Raw genomic sequence first — 14585 nt, forward strand, 5'->3', positions numbered from 1 at the left:
GAAAGACGAAGAAAAACCAGAGGAAAATCAGGATTGAAGAGGGAGAAAACAGAACGGGAAAGAAAAGAAAAAACAAACAATATTAAAACCTTTCAAGTTCAACGTCAAATCCGATTTCAAATCCAGTTTCAAGTCTAGTTTAATACCAAATACAGTTGGATTTCGAATTTGGCATGGTTCAATTTTGGCATGGTTCGATTTTGGCAACAAAAGTATCCGTTTTTGGCAACACGAGATATTTCTTTTCCAAAAATATGCTTAAATATTAATCAGTTTCCGCATACATGCTTTAAATGACGAAAAAATGATGCCCTGAGTATGTTAATAAAAAAAAGTTATGTGGTTTCGAACAATAATATTTTTATTGCCGTAGGACTACGTCTTACCGCAGGGTGTCAATAACTTATTTGCACCGGACGGATAGCTCTTGTCGGACTTTTTGAACATAAAATGGTTATAATCGTTGATTAATGATATTTAGTCAATTTCTAAAGCATTTACATTAAATTTTTTCATATCGAAAAAGGGTCTCGATTTTGGCATGGTTTCGATTTTGGCAACATAGGCGACACGCATTTGTTGCCAAATTCGAAATCCGACTGTATATATTAATATCCAATTTTGAAAATTAGACAAACGGAATATAAAAACATGAAAAACGTGAGAGAGAAAAGAAAAGAAAAACCAACGAGAAAAAATTCGTGACAGAATGGGACGAAAAAGAATAAAACGGTAGAAAAAGAGGAAACGAGGAGAAAAAAGAGTATGCATGATAGAAAAAGAAAAGGTAACGAGTGAGTAAAGAAGAAAAATGAGAGTAAAGAAGGAAACGCGATAAAGAAAACGAAAAAACGACAAAGAAAATGAGAATAAATTGGACAGAAAATTGAGAAGAGTAAAACAAGAAATTGGAAAAAAATTACAGCCCGGACTCGATTATCCGGGTGCTCATTTTTATTTTCAGCCCGGATAATCGAATCATCATTTTTGGTACAAAATTTTTTTTAGTATGTCAAGTTTTTTGACTTTTAAGTATCAGAAATGTTTTATTTATTATTGATCTATCTTCCCAAAAGTCAGAAAAATCCTTTCTTACGATTTTTTCCACTGATGATTTTTTTTTGTATATTATATTTTTCAATATTTAGGTATTATAAATGTTTTTTTATTATTGATCAATCTCCCCTAAAATCATAAAATTCCTTTTTTGCAATTTTTTTACTGATGATTACGATAATGATGATGGTAATGATGATTTTTAAGTAAAAAAATTGATTTCATCATCGTAGGATTTATTTTTGTTTTTTTCGCCGATAAAAGGGAAATAAGAAAGGAATTTTGTAGCTTTAGGGAGGTTAATCAATGCTTGTCTAGTTGGAATCATCATGTAGCATGAAAATTATAACATTTGGGTTTAAAATAAATCAGTGAAAAAAAAAATTTTTTTTTTCACCAGGATAATCGAGTCTAAAAACCCGGATAATCGAATCCCCGGATAATCGAAGTTCCGGTTAATCGAATCCCCGGATAATCGAGTCCGACCTGTAATATGGAAAACTATGGTCTGTTCTGGAATAATAGAAAAGGAAATAACAGGACAGGAAACAAATAACGATACTGGAAAAGAGGCAATACGGGAAAAACTGAAAATGGAAGAAAACAGACGAAAAACGGAACAGAAAATAGAAAAATAGAATAGAAAGGACTGAAGAGGGGGAAAACAGGACAGGGAAAGAACAAAAAAACTGTTGGCAGAAAAAAGGAAAGGTAGAGACGAGAAAAATAGAGAGAAAAAGGGAGAGAACAAGAAAAAAATGTGACAGAAAAAGTAGGAAAACGGAAAAGAAAAAGAGGAAAAACGAAACATGAAAGAGGCAACAACAGATTAGCAAGAGAGAAAAAGAAAAGCGATAAAGGAGAACATGAAAACAGGAAAAAGAGGTCAAACGGGATATAGAAGGAGTAAGATGGGACAAAATTGAAATGGGAAACAGGAAATGGGAACAGATAAAAAACAAAAGAAAAACAGAAAAACGGACCAAAGAAGAAAGTAAAACCGGAAAGAAAAAGACGAAAAACGGCAGTTAAAAAAGGAAAACCAGAGAGTAAAGGAAAAAAGGGAGCCAAAAACAGAATCAACGTGACAGAAAAGTATCTAAATCTAAAAGGAACAAACGAAGAATATGAGAAACGAGAAGAAGAAACGTTGGAGAAAGATGGAAACTGATAACAAAAAAAGGAAAGAGAAAAAATGGAAAACGGAGGAAAAAGCGAACTGAAAATAAGAAAAAAATGGAACAGGAAACGATGGAAAACGAAACAATGAAACAGAAAACAGAAAAATCTAAGGAAAAAATGGAAGCAAAAACTAAGCAAACCAAGTTATAGAAAAAAAGAAAAACGAAACTAAAAATGGTAAAACGGGAAAAAATGAAACAGAAAAGAGATAATACGCTAGAAAGAGTAAGACCAAATACGTCAATTTTAATTTCAAGTATCAATTTCAATTTCAAGTCCAATTGCATATTTGATTTTAAGCCCAATTTCGAGTATAATTTAATTTCAACTTTAATTGTTTTAAGTCAAATTCAAATTCTGATATCAAGTCCAATTTCTTGTTAAATTTAAATTCAAATTTCAAGTCTAATTTCAATTTCAGGTCTAATTTAAATTCAATTTACGTTTAATTTCAAATCTAATTTTAAGTTCAATAATCGAGCATAATTTAGAATCCAATTCCATCCTCAAATTTAAACTTTAATTTCAAATCCAATCCCAAGCCTAATTCAATTCATCCCCAATTTTAAGTCCAATTTCAAATAAAAACTTCAAATCTTCTTTTAAGTCCAATTTAATGTCTGATTCCAAGTAAAACTTTCAATTCAATTTAAATTCAAATTTAGGTTCAATTGTCAGTTCAATTTGAATTTAAGCTATGAGTTCAAATTAATCAAAAGTTCAAGGTTAATTTATTCTATAATTTCAAGACCGGTTCCAAGTCCATTTTCTAGTCCAATTTCAGCTTTCATTTTAAATCCAATTGCTCCGTAAAGTCCGGAGTTTTCAACCTAATCGGTCGGCATTTTGTTGAGAAGTAATAAAAGATGAGCTATTCTACGATTACTACATTTTCCAGGTCAAAATATTCTTTTGAAAAGTCGAATGCCTTGTTTATGTCTGAGCATGCTGGTGATTACTTATATTATCCTGTAGATGTGGTAATTTGGTACAAACTAAAAAATGAGTCTATTAGCGCCCCCAATGCAAACCAGCTGTTTGCATTTCGCATACACGATTGTATGGGATCAAAAGAGCGAGGCACCGTTATGTAGGTACATAAACTTCCACCAGTCACCGTGCGTCACTCACAATCGAAGTTCGCCAAAAAAAAAAGAACAGCTTCGAGTGGCGGCGTGCCCTTCAAATATCAGCCACAATTCGAACTTTTTTGCGGCCTTCAACTGCTGTTGCGTTTTGACGCAACAGTTGCTGAGGAAAGTGGCTTAAATCGATCGTCCGTCTGCGCAATAACGCATGGCGCGCGCGGGCTAGAGAAGCAGCGGGTAAAACATAAGTCGAACAGTGATGAACAAAACTGTTTTCTGTCAAAGTTTGCTATTGTGTAGTTCTCTAGTATAGATTAAACGGAAAAACCTCACAGTTTTGTACGGAAAAACCTGTGTCACTTTTGGACTTTTTAGATTTCGAATATATTTTACGCATTTATAAGACAATTCGTCTATTCTAAAATGGATTTTGCGTTTTAAGCCACATTCGGCTACCGGTTTAACACCAAACTCGGGCTGAGTGCTTTTAGAAGAAAAAGGTGCAAGTCACATTTTCTGTATAGATACGCACCCTCTTCCTCGCGCGCTCGCCTCCGCGTTGGCCATTCACCCGTGATGTTTGTGTTTTTTTCTTTCGGATACCAGAGGACTCCAGTCGGTAGTGCGATATTCGTCGAAAAAGTGGTTTGTCAAAAATAATACTTGTTTGTCCTTGGCCTGGCCAGAGCCCAAGCGGCCCGAATTGGTTGTTGTTGCTAAATCTCCTTATGTATACCGAAATCTTGTATATCTTCCCCACCAATTGGAAGTTGTTGGAAAGCTCAACAACTAAATGGGGAGGAAACAAAACGAAACCAACGCGTGTGGAACTTTGTAACGGCAGTTAAGTACCTGTCGTGATCGTGATAGCGTTTACACGGCGGGGCGACAATATGACAATAACAAATGTGTTCACTTTTATTGAACGTGAGAAGAAACTCGCATAAGTACTTCCGAATAACGCCGATTAATTCAGGGTTTATTACATTTACCGGATACGGTAGCTGGTTGAAATTAAGTGAACCATTAAAAACATCATTGGTGTCGTCCGTTTCAAAGCTTCTTCATAGACAAAAGTTCAATACGAAGTTTGAAACTTGACACGAACGAACGAACACGAACTAAATTATTCATTCATCACAGAAATTGGAGTATTAAATTTTTGTTTAACACGATTCCATATCCATTGGTATACCTTTAAGAAGTTTATACAGTAATGTTCCGATTTTGTCAGCCCTATGTTAAATTTTGGCCCCATTTTAGGAAAATGGGAAACTGACAAAATCGGAAAAAAAATTTCGAAAAATTTTTCAAAATTCAAGACTTATGACCTTGCAATATCGAAGACTTCTACTAAAATTAACCTTTTAACCTTCAATTGGTCAACCGAACGCTCAATGAACCGGACACAGCACACTGGTCCAAAACCTTTTTTGGTGCCCATTAGCTTTGAGCGGGAAAACTTGATTTTAGGTTTATGGAACCTTTGGAAGAGTTTCTTAAAGTTAAAAGTTCTATCGACCAGCGGAATTCAAATTTTGACTAATCCCCCTAAAAGTGCAATGAATTTATTTTTCTTCAGTTTCAATATAACACATTGATGTGTTCTGCAAAGGGTATGAAATGGAGAGAGTTATCTGGAAGGAGCGTCAAATATAGCTCTGGCTCTCTCAAGCTCCCACCTAGCGCCTCCACGCAGATCTAAGTCAAATGATGACGGTCGATGGCCTTACCCGGAAATGCTTCATGTACTTACTGGCAGCCCATCAGCGGGATGTAGGTATTGCGACCTCGGTGAGGTAGTATACCGAAAACTCAATTACCACGAATAACGAAGAAAGAAATTCAGGACGGAACAATCGGTATAGGACACGGCAAGGGACAAGGAAACAATTAAGGGATAATTATTGGAAACTTGGTACCTGGAATGTCCGAACTCTCCATGAACCGGCACGGGCTGGCTTGTTTGCTCGAGAGCTGCATCAGCTCGGAGTGGAGATCGCTGCTATTCGGGAAGTTCGGTGGTCAAATTCCGGAGAAAGGGAATTCCGTGCAGTAGACCCTATTGCAGGCACTTCTTTCAAGTACCACATCTACTACAGTCGCGGCAAAAAAGCAGAACATGGAGTCGGTTTCATAGTGTTGAGAAAACAAAAGCAACGAGTTATCCGGTGGAGGTCCGTAGATGACCGTATACGCGTGTGGCGGATTAAGGGCAAATTCTTCAACTACAGCCTAATCAACTTATACGCAGCGACAAATGATAAATCCGATGATGCTAAGGACGAGTTTTAAGATAGGCTTGAGAGGACCTATGGAGAGTGCCCAAAACACGATGTGAAAATCATTATCGCAGATGCAAATGCGCAGATGGGAAGGGAGGAATTCTGCCGTCCAGTCATTGGAAGACATAACCTTCATCTGTTGACCAATGATAACCTACTTTCCTACCTTCCTGAGTGAATGAGCACCTACTTTCCACGCTTGAATATTCGGAAACACACCTGGAGGCATCCAAATGGAGACTCTAGCTCTCAGATCGATCATGTCTTGATTGACGGTCGACACTTTTCGGATGTTATCGATGTAGGTCTTTTCGGGGACACGGAGTCTGACCGCTATCTTGTAGTGAGTAAGATTCGTGCAAGGCTGTCGAACACGGCGAAAGCTCGCACTGGGAGGACACTGCGTTTCAACATCCGGCGGTTAACGGCAGACGGCGTAGCAGTGGAGTAGGCCAGGAAGCTTGACCAACGAATCGCAGAACAGCAGGTAGAAGGAGAAGATATAAATGGGCTGTGGAAGAACATTCATGGTGCCATCGAAACAGCAGCGAGAGAGGTGATAGGCACGACGCGTGGAAGACAGCGTAACAGCTGGTTTGATGCCGAACGCCAGAGAGTGGCAGATGAAAAGAACCAGGCCAGGAGTCGCATGCTCACTGCAGCAACGCGTCTACACAGAGAGAGGTACAGAGAGACAGAGCTGCGGGAAGAAGAACCCATCGTCTAAAAAAACGCGAGTACTAGGAACACGTGCTCGCTGGCGCAGAGAAGCGATACGCCAACAAAGACACACGGACTTTCTGCAAAACGGTAAGCTGCAGCACTTTTACTATGCCTGTGATGTGCAATGATAGTGCTGGCAACCTAATTACCGCCAAAACAGTGGTAGCAGCCAGGTGGAAAGAGCACTTTCAGACACTGTTGAATGGAGAGGTAAATGCGGAGATTAGCAGGGACAGGATAGGAATTGTAAGCGATGGTCAAGCTGTGGAGCCACCGACACAGGAGGAGGTTAAAAAGGCAATCAGTGAGCTGAAAAACGGTAAGGCTGCTGGAAAGGACGGTATCCCGGCTGAACTTCTAAAAGCGGGGAGCGAGCGGCTGTACGAAGCAATCCACCGGATCATTGTCAGGATCTGGGAGGAAGAACAAATGCCGGAGGAGTGGTTGGATGGCCTCATTTGTCCAATTTTCGAAAAGGGACATCTACTGGAGTGTAAAAACTATCGAGGAATTACATTGCTCAATTCTGCCTACAAGGTGCTTTCCCGTATCCTGTTCTGCAGACTGAGACCGTTCGTCGGCGAGTACCAAGCTGGTTTTCGTGAGGGTCGTTCCACGACGGATCAGATGTTTACCTTGCGTCAGTTGCTAGACAAGTTCCGGGAGTACAACTTGCAGACACACCATCTGCTTGTGGACTTTAAAGCGGAGTACAATTCAGTTAAACGAAATGAGCTGTGGCCGATAATGCTAGAACATGGTTTTCCGACGAAACTAGTTACACTGATTCGTGCGACGCTGGACGGATCCAAATCATGCGTTGGAATAGCGGGTGAGACCTCAGCTGCTTTCGTGACGTTGGATGGACTGAAGCAAGGCGATGCACTCTCTAACCTGCTATTCAACATTGCCTTGGAAGGTGCATTACGAAGGGCAAACATAGAAAGGAACGGAACTATCATGACGAAATCTCTCATGCTTCTTGGTTTTGGATGAGGCCTTCAGGCATTTTAAGGGGGCATAGTACTTTTTCAATTTAAAAAAATCGAATTTTTTTTTATTGATTATTTCGAAAGATTAACATTTTGACCATATGTGTTTCAAGTCATTTCGATGAATTCCAAAAATTGACAAAGTTACAGCTATTTGTACCGCGCATGTCTGGAGCGATTACACAGCGAATAAAAACTTCAACGTCGTTTTTCTCGAAACCAGGTTTTGAAAGTCGGTACCATAAATATCTCAAGAACGGCTGAAGCAATTATCATGATTCTTTTTTTGTTTCAAAGCCAACAAAATTATCTAGTGTTTGACCCATCCTTTTTTCGATATTACAATTTTTGCATTTTTTTAGAAATGTTTAAAGTCAATTTTTTCGGCTAAAAACCTTACTTTTATGTTTGAATGCCCGCCATTTTGTTATGCGTTCGAATTTTAAAAAAAGGATGGGTCAAACACGAGATAATTTAATATTCTTGCATGTAGTTTTGGAATTTTTCAATTCAGATAAGCCCCCCAGCGCCAATCCATGGTACCGCAAATCATGTTTTTTTCGAATGATCATGTTCAAGGGGCCGTAGGGGAGAGGGGAATAGGTTCACATATGCAAACAAAACTGCAAATATTAGTATTAAGTGCAATGTTTAGCAAGCAATAAACCCGAATCGATTCGCTTTTCGCGTTATCGAGAAAAAAATATTTGAAATAAGGCAAAAAATATGGTGTAAAAAGTACTATGCCCCCTTAAAACGGAAGCGGCGAGATTGGTGCTTACCACTAACACCGCCAAAATGAAGTACATGGTTGCTGGCAGGGAACGTTGGAGCCCAAATGGTGCTGGTACAGAGGTGGAGTTAGATGGGGAACGATATGAAGCACGGGCGTAGCCAAAAGTTCCTTGGGGGGGGGGGGGGGGGTTTACAAGAACAAATCTGACATAGTCTAACCGTAAGCAGCTTATTTTGGTTGAAATTGAGTGTTCTTCATCAGACAAATGCCTCTTAGTTGGTTTCGAGGTACGATGCTGGTCTAACAAGCCAGTCGTCGCATGTTCGAATCTCGGCTAGGTGCTGCTAGTTAGAGTCAGTAGGTTTTTTGCACTAGCCCCGTAACTGTCCTGTACTCTAGTAGCCGACTGCGAAGTCTGTCGATGAAGAAGGATCAAGTCTTAGAAAGGACGTTTAATCCCACGGCTTTGCTCTGCTCATCAGACAGAAAATCAAATTAAAATAACAGAGTTGAAGTTATGGCTTCCCAGCCGGCATTGAGGTATACGTTGTATGTTCGAACCTCGGCTGGGAGAGGCTGTTAAAATCCATAGAACTGAGTCTCTTCGAGACGCAGCGAGGGTGCTGAAGAACAACTTATCCTGTATGATTCTCAACATCGTTTTTAAGGTGATCCGACGATCAGATTTCGAAAAGAGGTTTGATTCTCAGTAAATGTAGCAAACTTCTTAGCTAAGCAGATGACTTTGCTGCTTATAAGCAGGTGACAGAAACTTTGCCACGACGAAGGCCATCTGTGCTAGACTGAAGGCAGAGCCTAGCAGGATTGGGCTTTAAATCAACGCGTCGAAGACCAAATACATGAATGATAATAGCTCAAATGGTCGCTGTTAAGTCAGACCGAGCCAAGTGACAAAAATCTTATTTCGAGAAAAATGCGTTCAAAATTTGCTGTTCTGTATGGTTTGCAGCTATAAATTGTTCGAAATCATCTCATAACACTGGCTGTTTGCAACATTTATGTAGTCTTATTAGAGTAAAATGTAGCTTAGAAAATTCTTGATCGTTTGGTGTCATTAACCGTTATGTGTTCGGCTGGGTACCCGGGTACCTTTTGAGACTTTATAGACTCGAAAAACAAGGTTTACGATAACTCAGCCAGCTAAAACTCGTAGAATGCTCATAACTAGTGGGAATAAACCATTTGCCATCAACAGATTGCCTGTAGCAGCAGAGGGGGTCGAAGGGAGGGCCTTCGATTTTTTTTACCCCATAAGTGTTCGGATGGTTACCCGGGTACCCACCGAAATGAAATGCTTCTAACTTTATCAATTCTTGACCGATTTTGGATCTTGAACCGTCAAAACATTGGAAAACTTGTCTATTTTTAGAGCATGAGACTTACCAAGCCTGGGACAACGTCTGGTTCACGTAAATCCCGATCTCCGGGACCATGTTCCGGATCCAAAACAAATGTGTACAATTGTCAATAAAACCACACAATATTGGTATCAAAATTCATGAAATCACTCCAGGAGTTGATGTTTATCCATTTTGAGTCCATTCAACTTATAGTCTTCGGAATGGCCACTCCGGAGCAAACTCCGTTGGGGCCTTACGGGACCGCTAACATATTTGGATAGAAAACCCCAGCAATATGTATGTCAAACTTCATGAAATCACTCCAGGAGTTGATTTTTATCCACTTTGAGTCCATTTGATGAGTTGTCTTCAGAATGGCCATTCCGGAGCAGATTCCCGTGGGGTGTCACTAGCATGTTTGGATAGAAATCCTAGCAATATGTATGTCAAAATTCATGAAATCACGCCAGGAGTTCATTTTTATCCATTTTGAGTCCATCTGACAAGTTGTCCCCGGAGTGGCCATTCCGAGGACAACTCAGCAAATGGACTTGTTCACGACGCCGACGAGGATAGTACAATCAGCCCCGTAAATTTTCCTGTGTTTTAAACAATAGCTGGCTGTGAAATTTCAAGCTTGAAAGTACAAAGTATAGTATAACAAATTTTCTCCTGGGGGGGTTTAAACCCCCAAACCCCCCCCCCCCCCCCCGTCGCTACGCCCATGATATGAAGTAGTGTAGGAATTTATATACCTTGGTACACTCGTGACATGTGACAACGATGTAAGCCGCGAAGTGAAACGACGAGTTGCAGCCGCGAATCGTGCTTTCTACGGATTACGTGGCCAGCTGAAGTCCCGTAGTTTGCAAATTCGCACAAAACTGGCGTTCTACAGAACACTAATCCTCCCGGTGGCCCTTTACGGACACGAATCATGGACGCTATAGGAAGCTGATCGACAAGTCCTTGGGGTTTCTGCGATCCATTGGTGACAAAATGGAAAATGTGGCGCAGACGCATGAATCACGAGCTGTACCAAGTATACAAATATGCTGATATAGTGATGGGACAGCAATGTGGCAGGCTGCGGTGGGCTGGACACGTGGCCAGAATGCCCGACGAAAGAGTAGCCAAAACTATTTTCAGCAGAGAACCAGGAAGAAGCCAGGCACTCCGAGGTAGACCCCGCACCCAATGGGTGTGCGCTGTCGAAGACGATTCACGTTCAGCGGGTGTTCGTGGGGATTGGAGAACGGAAGCCAAGGACCGACGGTACTGGAGGACCATAATTCGTTCGGCGCAGGATCGGTAACGGACCGTGGCCACTAAAGCAAGTGTTCTGCAAAGTTTTACAGCATATTATTACAAGAATTTTTGCTGAAGACAGTAAACTTCTATCTCTTCAGCAAAGATAGAAAAATCGTTAAAATCAGTTTTTCTATTTTAGCTGTCTTTGTAGTTGTTGTATGACTTTTTCCTGTTTTACAAAGTTGCACCAATAGTAAAAATACACAACATAGCTGAATATAGTACACCTCTATCTTTGCTTGTTTAGGAACTATAGAACTTTTCTACAAAATACTCTAATTTTGACCCCGAATTACTCACAGGAAGGCATCATTTTATTCAAAAATTCTCCCCAAAGAATCAGAATAGTTTCAAGCAGGCTGAAAAGTTTTATAAATCATGTTTAAAAGCACAAAAGTTAAACAAAATTTATAGGCTGAAAAAATCCGGGGTAGACAAAATCGTGAGCTGACAAATTATCAATATTAAGAAAGATTAACATATTTTATCATGTATTCAAGAAAGAATTGACTTGGGAAAACCCCTTTCCCGATCCTCCCTTTGAGCGAGGAAATAAAATGGTTCCCTTTTATATTTTTCAATATATTAATAGGTGACGAATTAATCGTTTCTAAAAGTTGGCCTATTCCAACTGGTAAATGACTTCTGGTTACTTTTACATATATAATATGTAAGTATTTGCAATTTTAATCGTTGTTGGGCAAAATGAATTCTAAATCTTTGGGTCCGTCTTTCCCTACCTTTGGGTGTGCGTCTTTCCCGTCTTGGATACCATTTTTTCGAAGTTCAAAAGCTTTTTACTGAATATTCAAAAATTCACCAGATTTCCAATGGACATTCAGTGAAGGATCAAACTAACGCAATGTCATCGATTTTGCTTTTTAACGATTTACCAACTATTTTCTTCACACACAAAATTACATCGGTTAGCGTATCGACGCATTTTTTTCTTGTTTTGCTTATAAAGTTGACAGCTGCGCTGCCAAAAATCGGCAGTTAAATTTACAAGTGTTCATTCAGTCTATAGAAACATTTCCCATCATTGGTTTGCTTCAAAAAATTATTGTTTATGAAATATGACAAGTGTCTGTCTTTCCCGCAGAGTCCGTCTTTACTGCCCTTTCCCTAGGGCTTCCTTTTACACTACAGGGGTGACCATGAATCCACCAGTTAGATTGATATAAACTTTTGTTTTTATAAATGCACCAAAAAACTTTTTCAAGAAAAGTTAAGTTGTAGAACGCACTAAAATGTGCAACTTTACTGAATGTAGAACTATTTTTCCTTTACTGGCTGTGAAATACATATTGATTTTTTCATCACATTTATATTTTATCATATAAAAAGTATATTTTGCAAATGTGATGGAGAGAAAATTCCATTTCATGGAAATCAGTCTTAGATTCAGTACTTTAAAAACATAAAATTCATCTAATAAAATCTCACGGAGCTTTTTTTTGCGGGCTAGTAGAATTGTAACGACAGTTAAATCGCTAGCGCGTAAAGTTTAATTGTGTGTCTGAAGAAATTTGACCTTGAAATGCTTACCCCAAGCAATTTTGCAATTTAGTAGGTAATTCAAAATAAACTTATAACAAGAAATGAATCGATTAATTATAATAAACAATTAAAATTCAGTCGGGACTGAACGCGTCAATAGCATTTAATATCTTTATGGCAGCTTTAGTGGCAGAGAATAATTCTCGCAGCTTCCAGCTTGTAGGTTCGGGGTCATACACGTACAAGCAACGATTGTGTCAACAGAATGTTGCGACGCCGACGGCTCCTACAGCTACAAAGCTAGCTGGCTGCTCCTGCTACCGCGACGAGTGACGACGCGATTTTCTCCAGCCGGACCCATTTTCATCCGCCTCTTTAGCTCAGATGGCAGAGCGCTGGTCTTGTAAACCAGCGGTCGTGAGTTCGATTCTCACAGGAGGCAGCTACACTTTTTTTGTAGTCGTTTTTTGGGATACTTGCGTGATTTGTTTTTGTTATTTATGAATTTAAATTAGCATCTTAATCGAAATACGCGCCTTTTCGTGATCCAGAAGAGTCTAGATAGGTATATACATTCATTAAAGTTACGGACTACTTTACTGGTGCATAGATTAATTGTATCCATCGTTTTTTGTACACACAAATTATAATTATAATTGAACTGGAATTCTAACAACCACATTCTAAATTATTATTCTATAATCGTATAGTGCTAATCAATTGTGCTTGTGGTGCTTGAAACAGCACCAAGCACCAGTGAATTTTCGCTAGCGTTCAAATGCTCTTCTAACCATAAGAAGTGCCCTTGTTCAGATAGCAAATTCTGATGAATTGATACATTTGTTAGCAACATTCGTCTGTTCTTTGTTTTAAATCGAAAAAAAAACTTCGCTACGCTTTGTTTCCATTGCTACTTCCATAAATGGTTTCAATTTGATGAATTTGGCAAACCAACCACACTGTTGTGTACATATAATTAATTTTTTTCGCGGTGACGAAAAGCAAAACAAACTGCGCGATCATTTTGCAGCCGGTTGGTACCGGTGCGATGTGCAGAAATTCGTTACCGGTAAAGCAAAATGTTTTTTTGAAAAGTCATCAAAAACGTAGATACATACCTTACTATTTCTTGACTGTAACCGCTTGTAACACGTGGCAGCCGCTGCTGTGGTAGTTGTTAAAAATGTTGACGCCATCACCCCTCCTCCCGCTGCTCCTGCGCCGGTGTTCATATTTTCTTCGATCGAAATCCCCGCCGATCCTGCTGCTGAAACGATCATCTCCGCCTGGAACAGATTGTTTAAATCTTCCATTGTACTGCACTTGATCGCCGTTTTTTCGGTTGTTCTAACAGTTATAATCACATTTTTTGTTTAATTTCACTTTTTTCTTCCGTCGAAATTGCTTATTATTCCACTGGAATTAACACCAAGTTTTGAAAAATGTAATTAGCAACAGTTGGAAATACAATTATGTTCAATAACTATTAATTGGTAAACACTTCCACAGCCGTCCTCTCATCAGCATAGCACTTGTGGTCGGTTGGCTCGGTGGCAAGCGATTGAAGGATGCGATAAAGGGACGCGAACGGTACCAACTTTCTACAAACGGAACGTTCAGTTCCGTGCGCTGGCTGGCTAGGCACTGTTCGCCACTTTCCGAGCCGCGATTTTCATGTTTACCACCGAACGACCCTATGTACCTCGAGCAGCAATTGTTTTGATTTTGCGAAAGCGTGCAGTTGACTACCCGCACCGATTTTGCTACACGAGCGGACAGCAGCAGCAGCCAGCAGCTCGAAAAGGTACCGGGCAATAAAGGAACTAGCTGTATTCACGCTAGTCATCGTTTATCATAATGTGCTGAATCGGTGCTGAAGTCATGTCGAGTCGACTATTACCTAAGCACGTCATCTTGAATACGAGTAAGTAATTGTTTGTGCAAAATCTTGCCCGTACGCTAAAGTGCATACATAGCTGCAATCAATACGAAGTGGACACTTTCGGACCCAGCAGCAATAGCTGCAGGTTTACATCCGGATGTCATCTCAAAAATATAGGAAGTGGCTTAGACAGTTCCGACTTTCCTGAGTAAATTTGTTACTAATGCAATCGGAAACCGTTATGCAACAATTATTGTATATTTTAAATTCTCCTGGGTTCCAAAGTACTAACGGGAGTGATGTATTAACTGATAAGAAATCCTTATCACACAAGCCAACTTTTGTTACGAACTTTAGCAGTGTTAGTGTCTGCAATTAGTAGCAAATCACCTAAATCGCACATTGAAATGTGAATTATGAGCAAAATTAAAAGGTAAAGTATGACAACAACAACATCAAACCCAGGTTT

At 39.6% G+C, this 14585-nt stretch overlaps 1 protein-coding gene and 1 non-coding gene across 3 annotated transcripts in view; one reads left to right on the forward strand and one right to left on the reverse strand.

Moving 5' to 3' along the window:
• Positions 1-13769, reverse strand: part of LOC128732801 (progestin and adipoQ receptor family member 3) — a 40581-nt gene extending 26812 nt beyond the window's left edge. For both annotated transcript variants that reach the window (XM_053826193.1, XM_053826191.1), the window contains exon 1: positions 13353-13769. In XM_053826193.1, coding sequence (XP_053682168.1) covers positions 13353-13547 — 195 coding nt within the window. In that variant the 5' untranslated portion in view covers positions 13548-13769. The remainder of the gene's footprint in view (positions 1-13352) is intronic.
• Positions 12604-12676, forward strand: Trnat-ugu (transfer RNA threonine (anticodon UGU)). The gene has a single exon. It is a non-coding gene; the product is annotated as a tRNA-Thr (tRNA).
• Positions 13770-14585: the final 816 nt, after the last annotated feature.

This window comes from Sabethes cyaneus, chromosome 1, assembly GCF_943734655.1.
Source record: "Sabethes cyaneus chromosome 1, idSabCyanKW18_F2, whole genome shotgun sequence".
Taxonomy (NCBI): domain Eukaryota; kingdom Metazoa; phylum Arthropoda; class Insecta; order Diptera; family Culicidae; genus Sabethes; species Sabethes cyaneus.